The sequence below is a fragment of the Xiphophorus maculatus genome, chromosome 9 (genome assembly GCF_002775205.1).
Source record: "Xiphophorus maculatus strain JP 163 A chromosome 9, X_maculatus-5.0-male, whole genome shotgun sequence".
NCBI classification, from domain to species: Eukaryota; Metazoa; Chordata; class Actinopteri; order Cyprinodontiformes; family Poeciliidae; genus Xiphophorus; species Xiphophorus maculatus.
The window spans coordinates 14,172,807-14,190,090 of record NC_036451.1 but is presented as its reverse complement, the minus strand read 5'-3'; the positions used below and the strand labels follow the sequence as shown (position 1 = coordinate 14,190,090).

The 17,284-nt window shown below is 39.4% G+C and overlaps 2 protein-coding genes across 12 annotated transcripts in view; one reads left to right on the top strand and one right to left on the bottom strand.

Moving 5' to 3' along the window:
- The first annotated feature begins 1,524 nt into the window (after window positions 1-1,524).
- Window positions 1,525-9,089, top strand: LOC102235645 (guanylate kinase-like). Of its 3 annotated transcripts, XM_023340190.1 has the most exons (9): window positions 1,525-1,609; window positions 2,636-2,752; window positions 2,920-2,961; window positions 5,547-5,657; window positions 6,634-6,730; window positions 7,750-7,888; window positions 8,033-8,117; window positions 8,189-8,274; window positions 8,358-9,089. In XM_023340190.1, the coding sequence occupies exons 2-9, from the start codon at window positions 2,641-2,643 to the stop codon at window positions 8,385-8,387; spliced, it is 702 nt and encodes a 233-aa protein (XP_023195958.1). In that variant the 5' UTR covers window positions 1,525-1,609; window positions 2,636-2,640; the 3' UTR covers window positions 8,388-9,089. The 3 variants fall into 3 exon arrangements, with proteins under 3 accessions (XP_023195958.1, XP_005800561.1, XP_023195959.1); XM_005800504.2 differs by lacking the exon at window positions 5,547-5,657; XM_023340191.1 differs by lacking the exons at window positions 1,525-1,609; window positions 2,636-2,752 and having other exon boundaries at window positions 2,961-2,996.
- A 1-nt stretch (window position 9,090) lies between these two features.
- The window catches only part of LOC102225528 (obscurin-like), a 47,980-nt gene continuing 39,786 nt past the window's right edge, over window positions 9,091-17,284 (bottom strand). For 5 of the 9 annotated variants that reach the window (XM_023340180.1, XM_023340187.1, XM_023340183.1 and 2 more), the window contains 19 exons: window positions 17,011-17,211; window positions 16,878-16,938; window positions 16,718-16,795; window positions 16,461-16,633; window positions 16,192-16,218; window positions 15,915-16,067; window positions 15,147-15,192; window positions 14,996-15,073; window positions 12,722-14,465; window positions 12,505-12,633; window positions 12,317-12,430; window positions 11,865-12,032; window positions 11,606-11,711; window positions 11,107-11,346; window positions 10,694-10,917; window positions 10,560-10,574; window positions 10,242-10,338; window positions 9,858-10,007; window positions 9,094-9,762 (listed from right to left, as the gene is read on the bottom strand). In XM_023340180.1, coding sequence (XP_023195948.1) covers window positions 9,582-9,762; window positions 9,858-10,007; window positions 10,242-10,338; window positions 10,560-10,574; window positions 10,694-10,917; window positions 11,107-11,346; window positions 11,606-11,711; window positions 11,865-12,032; window positions 12,317-12,430; window positions 12,505-12,633; window positions 12,722-14,465; window positions 14,996-15,073; window positions 15,147-15,192; window positions 15,915-16,067; window positions 16,192-16,218; window positions 16,461-16,633; window positions 16,718-16,795; window positions 16,878-16,938; window positions 17,011-17,211 — 3,985 coding nt within the window. In that variant the 3' untranslated portion in view covers window positions 9,094-9,581. Of the gene's footprint in view, window positions 9,763-9,857; window positions 10,008-10,241; window positions 10,339-10,559; window positions 10,575-10,693; window positions 10,918-11,106; window positions 11,347-11,605; window positions 11,712-11,864; window positions 12,033-12,316; window positions 12,431-12,504; window positions 12,634-12,721; window positions 14,466-14,995; window positions 15,074-15,146; window positions 15,193-15,914; window positions 16,068-16,191; window positions 16,219-16,460; window positions 16,634-16,717; window positions 16,796-16,877; window positions 16,939-17,010; window positions 17,212-17,284 lie in introns of all 9 variants that reach the window. The other 4 variants (XM_023340188.1, XM_023340182.1, XM_023340181.1 and 1 more) reach the window with 4 other exon arrangements.

Sequence of the window (17,284 nt, the reverse complement as noted above, 5' to 3'; positions counted from 1 at the left end):
ATTTTTCTTTCAATTGCTTTATTAAATGTACTTTTTATCAATATTACTACATTAAAATGCGTTGAACACTTGTTTTTCTGTGTATATAAATAATTTGAAAGGCAGATATTCCGATATTCTTCAGCCTCCCACTGTAAGGATAACCGCATGTGGTGCGGTTGCCCTTTAAGAAGTGAGTCGAGCAGGATTAGCCAGATAGAGCCTAATGCAGCTCATATGGAGGTGAGGAACATTAAACCTTTGCTATTTTGAGCCTTTGAGACCAGCTGTGGTCTAACACCTAAACTTTTGAGCCCAGTGAGTAAACAGCCAAAGATTTTCACAACTTAACATTTGAAAAAATACCATTAAGGAAATGTGGGATGAGAAACATCTGACTTCAAGTCTCTAAACTAGACCCATGTTACCAGCTTAAGCCTCCAAAATGTTCTCAACTTGATTGCTATGTAAATGTGCATCTCATTTTCTGTTGAATTTAAGAGGAAATATGTACAACCAAGCCAAAATGTATTAGTTCATGTCTGCATTTTGTGGATGTACACAAAACCATTGCAAGGACAAAGGAACAAAAGTCAAAGCAGGTTTAGGGTTAGGTCAGGTGAAATAATATCCCAAGCTGCTCATTATCACAGGTCAGGTGGTAGTAACGCTGTAATGCAGGGACATTTTCTTTTCCATAAGTGACAAGAAAACTGGCTAGAGCAGATAGAAACTTGTAGGAAATGATGAGGGACTGAAGTGCAGGTTAAAATTTCAGTGGATACTGACTCTGAACATGCAACCAAAGCTACAATAGAATGGTTTCAATAGAAACACATTCATGTCTAAGAATGGCCCAGTCAAAGTACAGACCTAAATCCAATTTATAATCCGTGGCAATTCTTGGAAAAAATGTTTCCAAACACCATCCATCAAGTCTGAGTCTGAACTACCTTGCAAAGAAAAACAGGCAGGTTGAGTCTTTAGAAGTGAAAAGTTAGTAGAGCTGCAACTGCAGGGTGATTATAATAAATGTTGACTCTCGGAGGCTGAATATAAATATATATGGCAAAACTAGCAATTTTTCATTTGAATAAAGTTTCAAAAACAATTTATCATTTTCCTTACACGTTAGAATTATGCACGACTTTGTGTTGGTCCATCATGTAAAATCGCAAGAAAACATATTAAGTTTTGTGGTTCTAATGTGACAAAGGAAGTTAAACTGTCTAACCAGTTTAGCAAGATGCTCTGCCAATAACACCTGTGCTTCCCTTTACCATCAGCCATCATCTGCATTAGCAAAATCCCAAAGCACGTCTGCAAAATAACCCTTTGGTTTGAGTTTGAAGCCACAATCCAGAAAACATTTTGATGCTTCACCAACAAAAGCATAACTGAATGAATAATCATTTGTTCCTGAAGATTAGCCTATCTTATGCAAAGAGGACTCACATGTGATTGGTCATTGAGCTAAATGGAGATGGTGGTAATTCAGACTGACAGCTGCTCCAGTGTGACACAAACACACACACTGGGATTGCACTCAGTCCATTAAGACGCCAGGCTTAAGAATCGCCTGTTGCTGAGCGTCTCTGCAGAACAGACGATTCAGGCGCAGCGAGAAAAGGTAAGATGGACGTTTTACCAAACTCCTTAAATCTAAAGTCAAACTAAAATATGGGGGTAAAGGGACAGAATAATATATAGTAGTGCAGCACCATACAGATACAGAATCACAGCTGTATCTGTGATTGATAACCAGTACTGGTTATTGTTGAGTATTTATTGACTGATAAATTACAATTGTTTTTGGGGTTAATTTAAATAAATGTATTTGATGTGTTACTGGAAATAACATGAGTAAATCTTCATTTTACAGTATGTTGAAAGCAACGGCTTCCTGTTGAAGTTCTTCACCAGCTTGTTAATTGTCTTTAATTTATGGTCTGTTGTTCTGTAAGACTATAGAGATAGATCTACTAAAATAACCGATAAACCGCAGTAGATATAACTAAATTACCATCAGAAATAAACATTAAGCAACTAAATAACAGTAACAACTAAAGGTTATTGAGGACTCTTAGAGATAATAGAATATTATTATGTTCTTAGGCAGAGACTCCTGTGTCATTACATTAGTATGTTAATTGTTTTGGTGTCCCTGGTACATCGTCCTCTCTTTGTGGCAGCAGGTAAATAGGCCACCTGTCCCAGATCTAATTAATCCTGCTGACTGACCCATCATGACTTCATTAACAGCCACTCCTGATGTTACTACCCTCAGAGGCTCTGGCTGTCTTACAGGCCAGCTATTAGGACATAGAGTAATTGTTTAATTAAAGAGAAATTTCTTCATGCACCGCGGTTGCTAGCAGGGATTGAAATCCGCATATTATCAGAGCAGCAGCTTGTTTTTAACCCTCTGTGTGAAATGCTCCACCTGACAGCGCAGTGGATCAAAGGATTAACCTCAGTGCACTTTAGGACGGCTAACAGGATAGCTGCTGAGCTTCAACGCCGAGGAGAAATGGCTTACACAACTCAAAATCGTGGCTTTCTATTAGTGCTTTTTTTAATTAGAAATTTACACTACAGTCCACACACTCTTTTTGTTGTGGTACTGACAATCCTGAGCATTCGGTGTTTGTTTCAGGAACAATGTCAGGACCGAGGCCCGTGGTGCTGAGTGGTCCCTCTGGGGCAGGGAAGAGCACCCTGCTGAAGAGGCTGATGAAGGATCACGAGGGAGTGTTTGGATTCAGCGTGTCACGTATGTCTGTGTGCCAATTAGTGATTAGATTCCATAACATGAGAGTAACCGAAGGAGGAAACAATGCCGACTGTCTAATTCAACAGATTCTGTTATTAAACTGAGGATTTTGCAGCATCTGGTTGATGATCTGTAAGTGCTTTTTAATGATGCCATGCTTTTCTCAGACACAACAAGGAATCCTCGACCAGGGGAAGAAGATGGCAAAGGTACGGAGGCTCTGGCTGCAGGATGGCTTTTATAGGTGACACTTTTTGTAGAGTCTGCACAAGCCATGGGCCGGTATGGGATTCCCATCATCTAATAACCCTCAGTAATAAAAATAAAAAAAAGAACAAGGTTTCATTAATTGTATTTAGACCAAAGTTGAAAACATAAATGTGTGACATGATAAAATTCCCTTTCATTTAAAGAAATAAAAGCAACTTCAATTCCCCTTGAGATGAAAAAAACGTCTTTTAAAAATCACGGTAGAAATCAGATATTTTTATGCGCTGTATGAAAAGGAACAACCTTGATTCTTCTCGCTGTCTGAGATTAAACCAGACTAAAACGTTCCTGTTTCAGGTCAGTGAGGATTACCAAAGTGATTTGGTAAAAATAATGAGATTTTCTTGCAGTTTTGCTGAACTTTCACTAGATTCAGAAGTCATTTAGTAGAATTGGCTTTCAAACAACATGGCTTGCTTCAAACATTTTGGGTCTCTTTCCACAAGCTTCTCACCATAGTTTGCTGGGATTTTGTACCATTCCCTCTGACAGAGCTGGTATAACTGAGTCAGGTTTGCTTTGCTCACACACAACTTTTCAGCTCTTCCCACAAATTTATCAGAGCCTTGTGTTGACCACTCCAAAACAAAGACTTTGTTGTTGTTGTTATTACAGGAAGTCTATTTTATACCCGAGATATTGAGTGGACCAATCTGTCCTACATCAGAATATCTCATAACAAGTGATACTTCACATTTGGGATGATGTTCTCAGACTTTCAACCATTATTTTTACAAGAATCACTTGAGATAAAATTTCTTTTTTCCAAGGGTGACCTGTCCAAAATGTAACAGTAGATTCATCGGATCACAGGACTTCTCTCCAAATATTAAGGTCATTGAGTGCATTAGATGACAGTAATCTGTCATTATGTTATCTTCAGAATAATTGCTTCTTTTTTGAGTGACCTTTCAAAGTTGGTTTCTTTTTAGTATGGAAAATCAAACTCTTACCAGCTTGTTACATCTGCAGATGGATCTCTAGGAGAAGGAGGAAGCTGTGTGCAAATATTTTAGCATTTCTCATCTTGTAAAGGCCAATTGTTCTCTACAAATTCTTATGCTGTGAGGATCTACTACTCGTTATGGGGTCAAAAGTCTGGGCCCCATAAGAAGAAGTGCAGTTTAGGAGTTAGATTTAGCACTAAGGTGTGAATTGAGTTTAGGTTAGGTCTAGGGTTAAGCATATACTTATTAGACTTAGGGTAAGGCTCTGTAGGGAAACTATAGAAATGAACGAAAAACAAGATAGAGAGTCATACTATCTTCGGAGTGAATAAAATTATGTTTTGGGATAAATGAAAAGGTCAAAAACAAGATGTGGCAAAAAATAGATTACATAAATAACCACATAACTGATTATTTACAACTAGTTAAAAAAAACTTTAACCCTGAGATAGAAGTAAAATCAATGCAGTCAACCAAAATTCCTCCTTGAAAGCAAAATGAGAGAGCACCAAAACCAAACAGAAAAAAACGGATTTTAGCAACTTAAAATATGTTCTTTCCTAAAAAAAAGTAACTAAACAGTCACCCTCCTTCTCAAATGAGTAAATACACACTCCTTTCTGATCCCTGCAATGGAGTAACCTGGTAGATTACACAGGAGATGTCCGGTGAGATCAAACCCATAAGGTTCTCACACCTAAAAAATCCAGACCTGTGTCTGAACCGCAATCTCACAGTTTAAGTACTCTGCTTTACATGCTGATTAGGTTTAGTGGGAAGGGGTGCACTCACCTGCACAGCTAAGACACACATGCTGTATTACATGTAACACCCAGAGTGCTACATGTAATACAGCAACCAGCCTCTTTAGAAGGTCTGTTGCTATTGAGGCACATATTAATACGCTCTTTTTGCACCAAAACCAATCTTATTTGGGGCACAGAAATCAACTTCTTCCTGAACCGTATGATAGTGAACAGTACCAGGATGTTTCTACTCGTTTCATTGAGGCACCGTTGGGCATGTGGAAACTGAACCCAGGGATAAACCAGTTTATTTACTTGAAAAGAAACGAAACCTTAGAATCTTTGGTAGAATGTAATAAAAAAGCAGAATTTGTCTTTCTTGTCAGCAACGGAAAAGTTGCTGTTATTCAGCCAGCTGACCAGCAGTATGCAACAACATATGTGGAGGAAGGATCAGATGTTCTATCTTTCATGAAGCAGGACAAAACTCATAATGAAAAGACTGTGAGCCATGGGTTCTAAAACTGAAGTGTACCTTGATACCTACATCCGGCCCATGCCTAGTCGGCACATGTTTGATGTTTTAGCATTTTAACGCTGTGTTAGCATCACTTTGCTAACACACAGTGACAACTCAGGGCAGACATGGAGTTGAATTTGAACCTAGACGGCTGTCATAAGAGTGGATTTCCCTTCCCTCCCCTTGCTACAACAGCACTACGACACTTCTTACTCCCAAGTGAACTGCACAAATAGTTTTTGTCACCTTGTGTAATCCCCTTCATTTAAAGGGATAAACCTCTTTCTGTGCCTTTTTTGTTCTCTCCATAGGGCTGAACAAGCTCCCCATGCTTCTGGGGGCTACTTTACTGCCTGTAGCAGACGTCTTTTCCTCTGAAACCTCATTTTCGTGTCCAAACGAATCAGAACACAAAGATAAAGGTGATCTTTATCACTGTGATTCCTCATCACAGCTTGTTAAGATAGAGGGATGGGGGTTACTTTCATCACCCTGGCATGCTGTCATTGGATTTATAAGGGAATCAGTCATGATTATACAAACTGTAATAAAGAACGGGAATCAAGATAAGACAGTTTGCACTTTGGAGTAAAAAGCTTTTGAAAATAGCCCCCTGTGATGCCTCTTTAGTGATTCCCATTTCCAACATCCCATAAAACTGTTCCACCCTCCACTGTAGCGAAGTGAGCGCTAACCATTCACATCCGACCACCAGCGTCACTAAATCAAGGTTTTCAAATTAAAAAAATATCTTACTCTTTATTTTCCTTTTCTGATTTTAAATGTATGACTATTCTTGAATTCCTTAAGCTGCAATTTAACCAACTTTGGGTTAAAAATGATCTTTTTTTTTTTTTTAAATCATCCCCCAATTTTAATGATATTTACTGTTTTCAGCTCACTTGTCATTTCTCTTTGGATCGTATTCAGTTCCAAATGCATTAGTTGTCATGTTATGTGGAGTTTAGTGGTAGAGGTAGAAATGTGTTTGCTTGCTTCTGAAACTTTGTGGTTTTAGTTACCAAGAGGCTTTGACACTTGAAGGATTTTTAGATCATTGGATCTGGTATGGACATAACGCTGTTCTATAACTTTTAACATTTTTATTGATGGGAATAAAAAGGAACATCATTAGTGTTTTTTTATGTTGATATTTGACTCACACTGAACAATGTTTAGATACGGATTTACAGCAACAAAATAGTAACAAGTAAAACATTTGTAAACTTAGCTTCAATTGATTACATTTAATTTGCACCTGATTTTTATTAATTTATTTATTAATTTATTAATCCATGTTGCTTTCTACTATGATTGTTGTGCATTATATCTATTATTTTCTAAAAGCAGAATGTTTTCTGTCAGATCTAGCATTATAACTGATGATGCATCTTGCAGACTACCACTTCACAACTAGAGAGGCCATGCAGGAAGGCATCGACAACGGAGAGTTTATTGAGAATGCTGAGTTTTCTGGCAACATGTATGGAACAAGGTAACATATGTCATTATGTTTACAAAGCATTTTTGGCACATTATGAACTCAAATGTTTTTCATGGAGAAATGCATATGATTGATGCATGTGTATTTTTAATATATATTTTTGGAACATTTATATTCAGCCTGGTTTACTTTGATACCCCTAAACTGAAGCCAGTGCAACTAATTTACAATGATGGTGGCAGCATCATGCTGTGGGGAGCAATAGTAAACATAGATGGAATTAAATCCAGGGCAGTCCTGGAGGAAAAGAAGTGTTACAATAACATCTGTAAAATGATTTGAAGTAAATAATCACAATTTCTTTCTGTAAAAATCAAATAAATGTGTGACAATAATCCTGGTTAATACAAAGATTTGCTGTCTGCTGGCCCTGTTTGACCAACACAGGTTTGGTGGTTAATCAGCTAAATCTCAAAGGGTGGGATTTGAGCCTCACTCATCCAGCTCCTGGTGTTCCTTAATAACACAAGGAGGGCATTAATCCAAAACAAGTTTAGGTGGGATTCATTATCAAAGAAGGACTACTCCAATGCTTAGACCCTCTAATATGTGAGTAAAAATAGAGCAAGAGTTAAAATCTAAGCACCTTTAATAATGAAATTCAAGCACAGGAAACTTGTATTATAAATTTAAGAATACTTACCAAAGAAAAAAAACTCATAGATACAAGAAGTAGGCGTTATAAAAAGAAAAATTAAGGAAGATTTATTAATAGCAGACAGGTTCACATTTCCTAAGTGACAGATGAAATTTGAACCTATAAGTTAAAAAGAGCACCACAGCAGCTTAGCATCTTATAAGTCACCTTTAATCTCTCCTTATTCTGAAGATAACATTCACTCACTGAGTCTGAGCAGCTTGGATCAATGCAGCGATCCTTTTACCCTGGTCATTGGCTTTGTAAAGAGCAAAACTGCATAAATGCATCCAAAACCTGCTTAAACACAACCAGATCCTCCCTGTTTGGTCTCAGTTGTTCTACATCTCTCTGCTGTCATTTTTGCTTTCAGTAAAGCTGCTGTGGAAGATGTACGAGCTAAGAATCTGATCTGCATCCTCGATGTGGATATCCAGGGGGTGAAGCGGATTAAAGAGACTGATCTGGACCCCATCTACATCTCCATCCAACCTCCATCCATGGAGATCCTGGTAATGCAACTCATATATGCCTGTACGCCAACATTTTTTCTACTCTTAATTAAGCTGGTGTAGAGCTGGATCAAAATAAGTACAGTTTTAAGTGGCTTGTGAAGGAGTTTTTAATGATAAAGGTGATGTCATGTTCTGTTTTAGGAAAAACGTCTGAGAGACAGGCAGACAGAGACGGAGGAGAGTTTACAGAAACGTCTGGAGGCTGCACGCATCGATATGGAGCTTAGTAAGTTTCTTCACAATCCTAATAAAACACCTCGAAGTAAAAATGGCTAAACAAGATGAAATTATTTTTAGGTAAAGAGCCTGGCGTGTTTGACATAGTTATCATCAATGATGACTTAGAGAAGGCCTACGAGGAGCTGAAAGAAATCCTCAATGAAGTATGTAAACCCTGGAACAGTGGCTTTTATCGGTTTGTGTTTAATACACAAGTTGCAGTATTTTATTATTTCTCTCCTCACAGGAAATTAAGAAGGTCCAGGAGGCTAAATGAACCAAAATCAATTACCCACTTGCTTTGCTGCTTGTGACTCTGATCAGAATAACTCTCCCAGAGAATGAACACAACTAAAGAAAAGAGCAGAAAATATGTTTTTTTATTTCTCTTTACATTTCTCTGCGCCTGTGCTGTTTCCATGCAGGTAAAGAAATGCAAACGTTTGGGTTGAAATGTTTTCATTGCTGAGCAAGAATTTGTTTTGTAGTTAGCTAAAGAAAAACTGGTAAAATGTATGTATGAATATCTTAAAACTGTATAATTTGAAACTTTTTTCTGGCCTCTATTAAACACCTTTGGCACTTATTTGTTATAGCAAATTTAGGGTTCAGAGTATAATTTCTCTGTGCTCTTTAGCCTATTTAAAACATGAATGTTCACAATTAATTGATGGGAGATATTTTCACTGTAGTCAGCCTTTGAAATATCTATCTTGCAAAAATCCAGCTAGTAAGAAATGAGATGTATGTATGGATAAACGGATGGATGGACGGCTGGATGGAGAAATCATACTTTCATAAACTGCATAGAAACCCAGTACTACGTACTGTATTTATGCATACTTTTGCTCAACACTAATATTAAATAACTGAAAATTTTCTTCACAGAGAAGACTTTGTATTTTGTAGATTTCCACTGATGTTCAATATCACATGTTTATACAGAAATGTGGATAAATAAAGAGATTGGGGACATTAACAAAGCACTTCTAGTGTCATTTATTATATTTTTTCCATTCACTTCAAGACAGGAGGTCATTCATAAAACACACATTCTTCTATTTATTCATTGCAAACTTATGAGTAATATAGTCTGGAATATATTTCTGAAATTTTCTCTTGTTTTCTTAAAACACACAAAAAAAAGATGTTACATGTAAGACCAAACGTGCGTCTGTTTGACATTTTAACAGATAAAGGCAACAAATCACTTTGAGAGCAATTAAAATCTTTCAATTCATGCATCAATGTGCAGTCCTAGCTAATCCCTGATATGATTCCATCAAAACCAAATCAAAAAGATTTCACAAACTGAGACTCATTAAGACGCGTTCAAAGTCAGGATATTTCATTTTATGAAACTAACTTTTTTTTGTTTAACAGAAGAAAAGTCACACCAGAAAAAATACAATTGCAGTAATGTCTTTTTTGTTTACAACGACGAAGAGGTTTTGTGTTTGTTTTTTTTACCTCACTGGAAGAACGGCCCCTGATGTTTTGTGCACACCTGATCTCGTTTCTCCTCTTTCTGCTTGAGGTAAGCTCTGAGCTTGTCAGTGGAGAAGCACACTTTGGAGGGTCGGACTTTGTGCGGAGCCCGATGGGCGCGCAGCCACGGGTTCTGGAGACACTCGGCCGATGTTGGTCTCCCCCTGCACACATTTTTTAACCTATCAAAACTGTGTGTTCTCATCAATATTTCATATTAAAAAATCCAATCTAATCACTAACACTGAGAGACACTCACCAGGATTTATTATTCAGGCTGTTCTTCATGAAATTTAAAGCTCCTTCTGACAGACCAGGGTAACAGCGGCCAAATTGTATCTTTCCTTTCTTAATGTTTTTGTCTTGCTCCCAGCTGTGTTCGGCATAAAAGGGACTGTCGGCGCTCAGCCTTGTGGTGAAAATTTACAAGCAGATAGAATAATTAGATATGTTGGAGCAACAAATGATGCGCTCTGTCTGTAAATGTCTTTAATTTTCTTACATTTTTCCTTAATCCTGAAGAGAGCTTAAAAAAAATCCCCAACAGCTATATAACTATATATCATTTTAGTTGATCTTATATTTAACTAAAAGAAAATAAAATCTTTTGTGGCATTTTTACATTTGTTTGTTCAGTGCTTACATGATAAAGGACAGGACTCCAATGGCCCAGATGTCAGTCTCTGGCCCCACACCCTGACCCTCCAGGATTTCTGGAGCTTTAGGAAGGACAATATAGACTGATAAAAGCAGAGAGAAGCAGAGTATTGTCCATTAAAATATAGTTGAATTTATTCTCCTCTTAATATGGAAAATGGTTAAAATTGTAATTGGGTAAAAAAAATAAATGATAAATGGACTTGGGTTTGTTAGATTATGGTATCTAAGATCAGCTGAGATGAAGTTAAGCTCTGTTATTTCCATCCATCCAACCATTCAGCCGTTCTTCAGTAAAGTGCACCTTTTCTGCAGCAGTCTGTTGGAAGGCCATGACAGTCAAACATCGAATATGTTAGATCTTAAATCTTGCAAACAATATTTTGGCTTGTAAATACAGATGTAAAAAAAGAAGAAAAAAAAAAACCACACTGCTACCTTTGCTATCGGAGAAGCCGTGAATGTGCTCGATGTTGAGAGGCTGTCCGGGTACGAAGGACTGAGCTGAGCCGAAGTCTATAATCTTCAGGTGGTTGCCATCATCCACTAACATGTTGTCAGACTTCAGATCCAGGTGGATTACCCGACGGCTGTGGAGGTAGTCCGCTGCACTGACAATCTGATGGAGCAGCTCAGCCACATTACTCTCTGCATACAGGTCTCTAAGGATGTAGAAACATATAATCTCTGAGTTCAAATTAAATTTAACTAATGCAAAGTTTCTAGGTAGGTTTGTGTTCTCACTGAAATCGTTATGAGAGTTCTTTGAACTACAATTTAAAGAAAAGACAGAAAAGAGTCTCATTCTAGTCTATGTATCTAAATGAAATGCTTAACGTATTTGAGCTTACCTTGCAGCCAGACTGTGCAGCAGCTCCTTTCCGGGACACAGCTCCTCCACCAGCAGCACATACAGAGGAGTGATGAAAGCAGCATACAGCTGAACCAGGTGGGGGTGGTGCAGCCTCCTGAGAAGCTGGTACTCCCGCAGCACCAGCTGTCTTTGCGCGGCTTGGTAGGGAGTGATCTTAGCGGCAAATACCTGACTGGTTTCCACATCCCTGCACAGGTTTATGACACTGAAACGACCTCTGAGAGAAAGCAGGAAGTTTAAAAGAAATATGTGTTTAATTGGGAGGAACAACAGATAAAGGTCTATTTTAAATGAGCTGCGGATGCACAAAAACTGTAGCTCCCCCTCCTTTCATTAATAATCCATTTTTGAAGCTAATGGATAACTTTGATCTCAACAATACACCTGTAAAGTTGTCATGTTCAGATATGACACTGCTGAACAAACAGAAAGAGTCCTATTGTTGCTAAACAATTTTTGTCATCAGTGACATCTACCTGTTGATCTCAGACAGGAAGCTGTAGTTCCTGTTTACGGTTTGATGTTCTGATCCAGGTACTTTTGACCCAATTGAGTCAGTCTGAATGAGAGGAATGCGGATATCTGCAAAATAATAAAAATACAAGAAGGATTATTAACTTCTACATGGATGTACCCACAGATTTCAAAACACTGTACTGTGATCTATGAGAAGAAAACTTTAGGAAATGATTAGAATAGCTTGCAGCAGCTGACACACTGTCCAGCTTTTAATACCTTCAGGATGAGTGGACATGACAATGGGAGCTGAAGCTTCACTGAAAGGTCCTGCTCCTGTCCTGGTGACGCAGCCCACCCTGAACACATACGACGCCCCTTTCGGTAAGTCCTTCACTACGTAGCAGCTTTCTGCCACCTCATCTGACAGGACTGTCCATTCGCCACCTGAGGAAACACACAGGAGTCTAATCCAGAGAAATAAAACTAAAAAATAAAAAAAACAGCTTTCAAAGACTCTGAAAAAGCTTTTATTAATGTTTGCAATAAAACAACAGAATGAAAACAAAGTGATCACTGAAAACACTGGGAAGCAAAACTACTTGACGACATGTAGATGAGTTTGGTTTTTCAAAGTATGGAAAGAATAAAAAAGCAAATATATAGAGATTTTGAGATGTTTTGCTTTATGGAAGGTGAAATGTAAATTTTCATCTGAAACTGAAACTCACCATCTGAACAGTACTGCACACAGTAAGTGACCGGGTCATCGGACTGGACAGGCCTCCACACCAGCAGGACTCCACCTCCGTCTAGTTGAAGCACCTCTGCTTTGCTGGGACGAACTGACATGATTATGAAGAAAATAAATTAAACAGATGTTTCACAAATGATGAAATATAGAGTATTTTCTTGTTACCTTTTATTTTTTTGAATGGTGGTATTTTAAAAGATGAGAGGAGCTTTGAGCTTCTCTTTTTGGGGGTCTCAAGACCACTGCTCTGTTCCCTCTCACCTGGGATGGCAGCGGATCCCTTTACTATTGGCCCTTAAAAATTCCCAAAAATTATTAATCTGGTATAAACAACAAGCTACATCCCTAACTTGGGATTATGTACAAATAAAATTCAACTTACGTCCTTTACTGACATCTTCCTTACTGGAGGACCTGGAAAACAGTTTGGTCAGACTGGAGGCTGAAGCTCTCATCTTCTTCCTCAGAGACATAGTGGGTGTATCGGGCTTCATGATCTCTCCCAGAGTGGGCCCCAGTTCTGTGTTCTCCAGCTGGGTGTATGAGTGGCCAGTCCAGGACTGCCTGCGGAAGATCCTCAGGAGACCCAGTTTGGGGGACGTTCCAGTCGGTGGGCGCGCTTCCAGAGCCGGAGCAGATGCATGCCTTTGGAGCATGGAGCCCTCTTTCTTGTCCCGGGCTCTGGAAGGCCTCTCAGGAGTTCCTAGAGAGCAGAGGCTTGGACTGGGACTCGGCATTGAGGGCCTCTCTGGCTGACCTTTGCTAATTGTAGATAAGTTGGGATTGGACCGGGTCCTATTACGTGGTGGAGGCTGAGGACGGGAACTTCGAGGTTTTATTTCCTGAAATGGGGTAGGGGAGGGTGTAATCAGGGGTTCACTGTGTTCATCATTTTCATCACTCTCTCCTGATCGGAATCTCCTTCCAACATGACCGTGACTGAGCTCATCAAATGAGCCTATTCTACTTGAAGACTCAGATCCACCATGCTCCAGAATAAAAGACTCAGCCAGAGATCCCTGGGAGCTGGTCAGAGTGTCTCCCTCAACCTGGTCCTGACCCAGCCTGGATCTCATTCTCCCTCCAGCAAGGAACTCCGATGGAACAGATGATCCCCTAAATAGTCCTTGTGTCAGAGCAACTGAGCCTCTTCGTCCTGAGACTTTCGAAGCTTTCTGGATAATTAGTGAGTTTCTCCCAGCTGCTTCACCATCTGTGATTTCTTCCTTCATGCTGTGAGAGGCCTCTTCTTCGTGTGCGCTTTCATGGCTGGCTGAGCTGGGAGATCGACGGGAATACTCGTCAAGAGACCTGCTCCGTCTGTGTGGCGGTACATTAGTGTGAGAGAGACCCACCCCATCATCAAACGAAGAGGACTTCTGCATGCTGGGTTGTACGGATCCTCGTCTCTGCCCACGGTTGCTCTCGGGTTCATCCTCCACGTATTCAATCAGAGGCTCATTGAGCCGTCCCGAAAAACTCCTCCTGAGAGGCTTGCGGCCTCTTTCCTGCTTTTTCGCCTGGAATTTGTCCCTCAAAGTCATGTGTCTCGCAGACAGAGGGGAAAGCTGTTGAGAGCTGTTGTAGAAAGTGCTTCGGATGACGCTTCCTCTGGGAATGCGGCCCCCATCACTTCCTGAACCCTCGTCGCCATCAGAGAGGTACAAAGATGGGTTGCTATCCTTGCTGAAGCGTCGTACCCTCTGAGGTGTCTGTTGGTCTGTTGTTGTTGATGATGACGCAATCGATGCTCTGCTCATGCTGCGCTCGATAACACTCCTCCTTCCTCCCATTTCTCCATCCTCATCCTCCCCAAAAGTCCCTACCTCCTCCTCCAGTAAACTTAGGAGGCATTTAGGATACGGCTCCAAGATCTGTGCCCTCTCTGTTAAGGGGTCATACTCTTCTTCTGTCTCCTCCTCCTCCTCCTCTGTCTGGCTGCAGTGCTGGAAAAAGTCCCAAGAGTCAGCCTCATCATACTCTGATGAGGAGCCACTGCTCAGGGAAGTGCTGCTGTGCTCCTGTGGTTCGCGGGGCACCGCAACTGAAGTCTCTCTGAGAGGAGCATCTAGCAGCTCAGGGATGGGCCTCAGAGTGAGCACAGACCCGATGGATGTCAAAGAACGCTGAGGAGAAAAATGGAAAAACACTGGCTAAATGATTTGAAATACTTTGTGACAGCAAAGAAATCATACCTTACATTTGTTGCAACAGTTACAGTGTCTTGCAGAAGTGTTACCACTTCATAATCCTTACATTTTGTCATAATAAAGCCACAAACTGTCTTTCGTGATTTGTTTTTTGTAATATACGAATACAGACTAATGCATATACATATAGATAGCCTCAGGAGCCTGTCTATATTTGGACAGGTTGTGCTAAAATGAGAATTTCCCTCTGGGATTAATAAAGTGTATTCATTAACTGATTCATTCATTCAGATCCTAGAGCCAGGTTGTCCTGGTTCCAATGGCCCTGTAGTGCCTGCCATAGGGCAGCAGGTCAAACAGCTAGTAGATGGGATGAGTGCTATCTCTGATGATTTTCACAGCCAACCATAGACCTCTGTAGCTCCTCCATGGGCCTCATGCCTGCTGCTCCAACTAATCTTTCTCCTGGAGAGGGGCTTTGATTTGAGCAAATAACTCAGACACACCTGCCACTTCCTTTTAGAGATGAAGACTTTCAAACTCCTCGTGTTGATTTCATCAGTGTCCTCCCCTGCATTTCCATCCTGTGGGAATAATCACAGATAATGCATCAGAGCTTATTAGCATAAAACCTACAATGTTCTGTTTTTTTTTCACCTGAAGCCACTCATGACTCAAGCACTCAAAAGCAGATGGTCGAGTCCTGCACAACAAAATAAGATACTGTTATCACTGACTCACATAAAACACGTGAGCATCTTTGAATCAGATTACATAAGCATTTATATTTAGGTTTGTCAGATGGATACGCACAATACAACACATAATTACTAGCATCTCTAGTATAAATGTGAAAATATGGGGATCATCATCTCACTCTAAAAAGATGCTGCATGTTATTTAACCTGTTAGAAATGTTTTACATTTTTTTAATTGTTCACACTGGGAGGTTTGGATGAGTAGCTATATTCTTGCCTTTTCTTGACCTTTACAGATCAGCGCTCTTCTCTTTCACTGAATGTGACGTTCTTCTGTCTTTTCCATTTTGAATAATGGCAATAATTTTGGGATTAACAATTTTAAAATGTTATTTTTGAAAATTTGTTTGTTGGGTTTTTTTTTGCTGAAAATGAAATATTGATTTTTGTTAATTTTCTGTTCTATGATTGAAGCCCTTAGTTTAAATAATAATATGCTCAGCAAATGTATAGTTTAAATTAGTATTACAAATGTAAATATTGCAACTTTACTAGTCGTCTCTTTTTGAGACTGAGTTATGTTTTGGTTTTTTTGTACCATAAAACTATGAAATCTATTTTCATTTATTAATTAAGGCCTCTTGTCATATTTTGTTTAAAGAATTAAAAAAACTACAGAGAAATGCTTTAGGCATAAGGCTAATGAAAAATAAGACAGCTGTTGTACTCTGGATCCGGTTGAAGGACTGTATGGAGAAAATTCCTGGCTTCTGGGCTCCTGCATTCGATGTCTGGGGCGTCCCAGTTCAAAGTTGCCTCTCCCACCCTCAGCAATGTTGCACGGTCAGTCTCGCCCACAAAGGGGCAGCGGCAAACCAGACTGTCAAGACAAAAAATTATGTATGAAATAATTAGAAAAAACACGCTCTCCTGCTATTTACACACTTTTAGCTTTTATATTTGGCATAATTCAACTTTATTTTTGAATATCACTGAATACATACCACAGAAATGTTATGACACCGACAGCCCTGATGGGACAAAGTATGAGATATAAACAAAATATAGCTTTTTGTAGTAATTATCTTAATACAAAGAAGTTTGTTTCAGGTCCCTCTTGAAAATGAGATCTAGATCTCAACGGGGTTTACCTGATTAAATAAAGGAATAAAAAAAAATACATCAACAGCAACAGATTATTAAAGTTTAGTACAAACAATTAAATTATTTACAGTTTATAGCAAATTCAGGAAACATAATCAGTTAATCTCACCAAATATCCGTGGCCACAGTAACAGGTTCTTGATGTACAATCTCAGGTGCAACAAACTCTGGGGTACCCAACATACTGTACTGGTGTCGGGATGTGTCTATTTCCTGGCAGAAGCCAAAATCACAGATCTTGATCTCATCTTTTGGCGGGTACACCATTAATATATTTTCAGGCTACAAGGAGTAGAAAAGTATTCAGTTAAGGCAGAGAATCACCAGAAAACATAAGTGATAGCTGACACTGAATAAAAATCTCACTTTGATATCCAGATGCATGATGTTCATGCTGTGAATATGACAAACCCCTTCTAGAATTTGTTGGACATAAAATTGAACCTGAAAGAAAATAATATTCCCCAATGATTATTCTGTTTGTAAAGCTTTGATGATTTAGTCAAATTGAAATTTGGGCTTGTACCTCTTTTTCTGAGACAGATCCTCTCATCAATAAATGGTCCAGAAGTCCATGAGAACAGCAGCTGGAGATGATGTTAAGATCAAGTATGTGATCAAACCCATAGCTAGTTTGGTAGTTAGAAAAGGAAGGATACATTTCTGTGATTAACACCAGGGTGCGTCTGGTGCAAAAGAAGTCCAGCAGGCAGGCCACTCTGGGGTGAGCGAGGCGAGACAGAAGATCCCTCTCCTGGAAGGCCCTGGTCCGAGAGCTGCTCCGAAGAGGCAGAAATTTGGCAGAAAACACTTCCCCTGTTCTTCGGTGGATGACACGCTTCACCACCCCAAATGTCCCCCTAAATCACAAAAAAGAAAATGGATAGGCTGTGCCTTAAAAAAAACAAACAAAAAAAACAGACATCTGATATC

Bases quoted from the DNA above. Each gene is read 5' to 3' on its own strand.
- LOC102235645 (XM_023340190.1), top strand. From the start codon at position 2,641: ATGTCAGGACCGAGGCCCGTGGTGCTGAGTGGTCCCTCTGGGGCAGGG. The intron at 7,889-8,032 runs GTAATGCAACTC...GTTCTGTTTTAG, and splicing joins CTCCATCCATGGAGATCCTG to GAAAAACGTCTGAGAGACAG. The intron at 8,118-8,188 runs GTAAGTTTCTTC...AATTATTTTTAG, and splicing joins ACGCATCGATATGGAGCTTA to GTAAAGAGCCTGGCGTGTTT.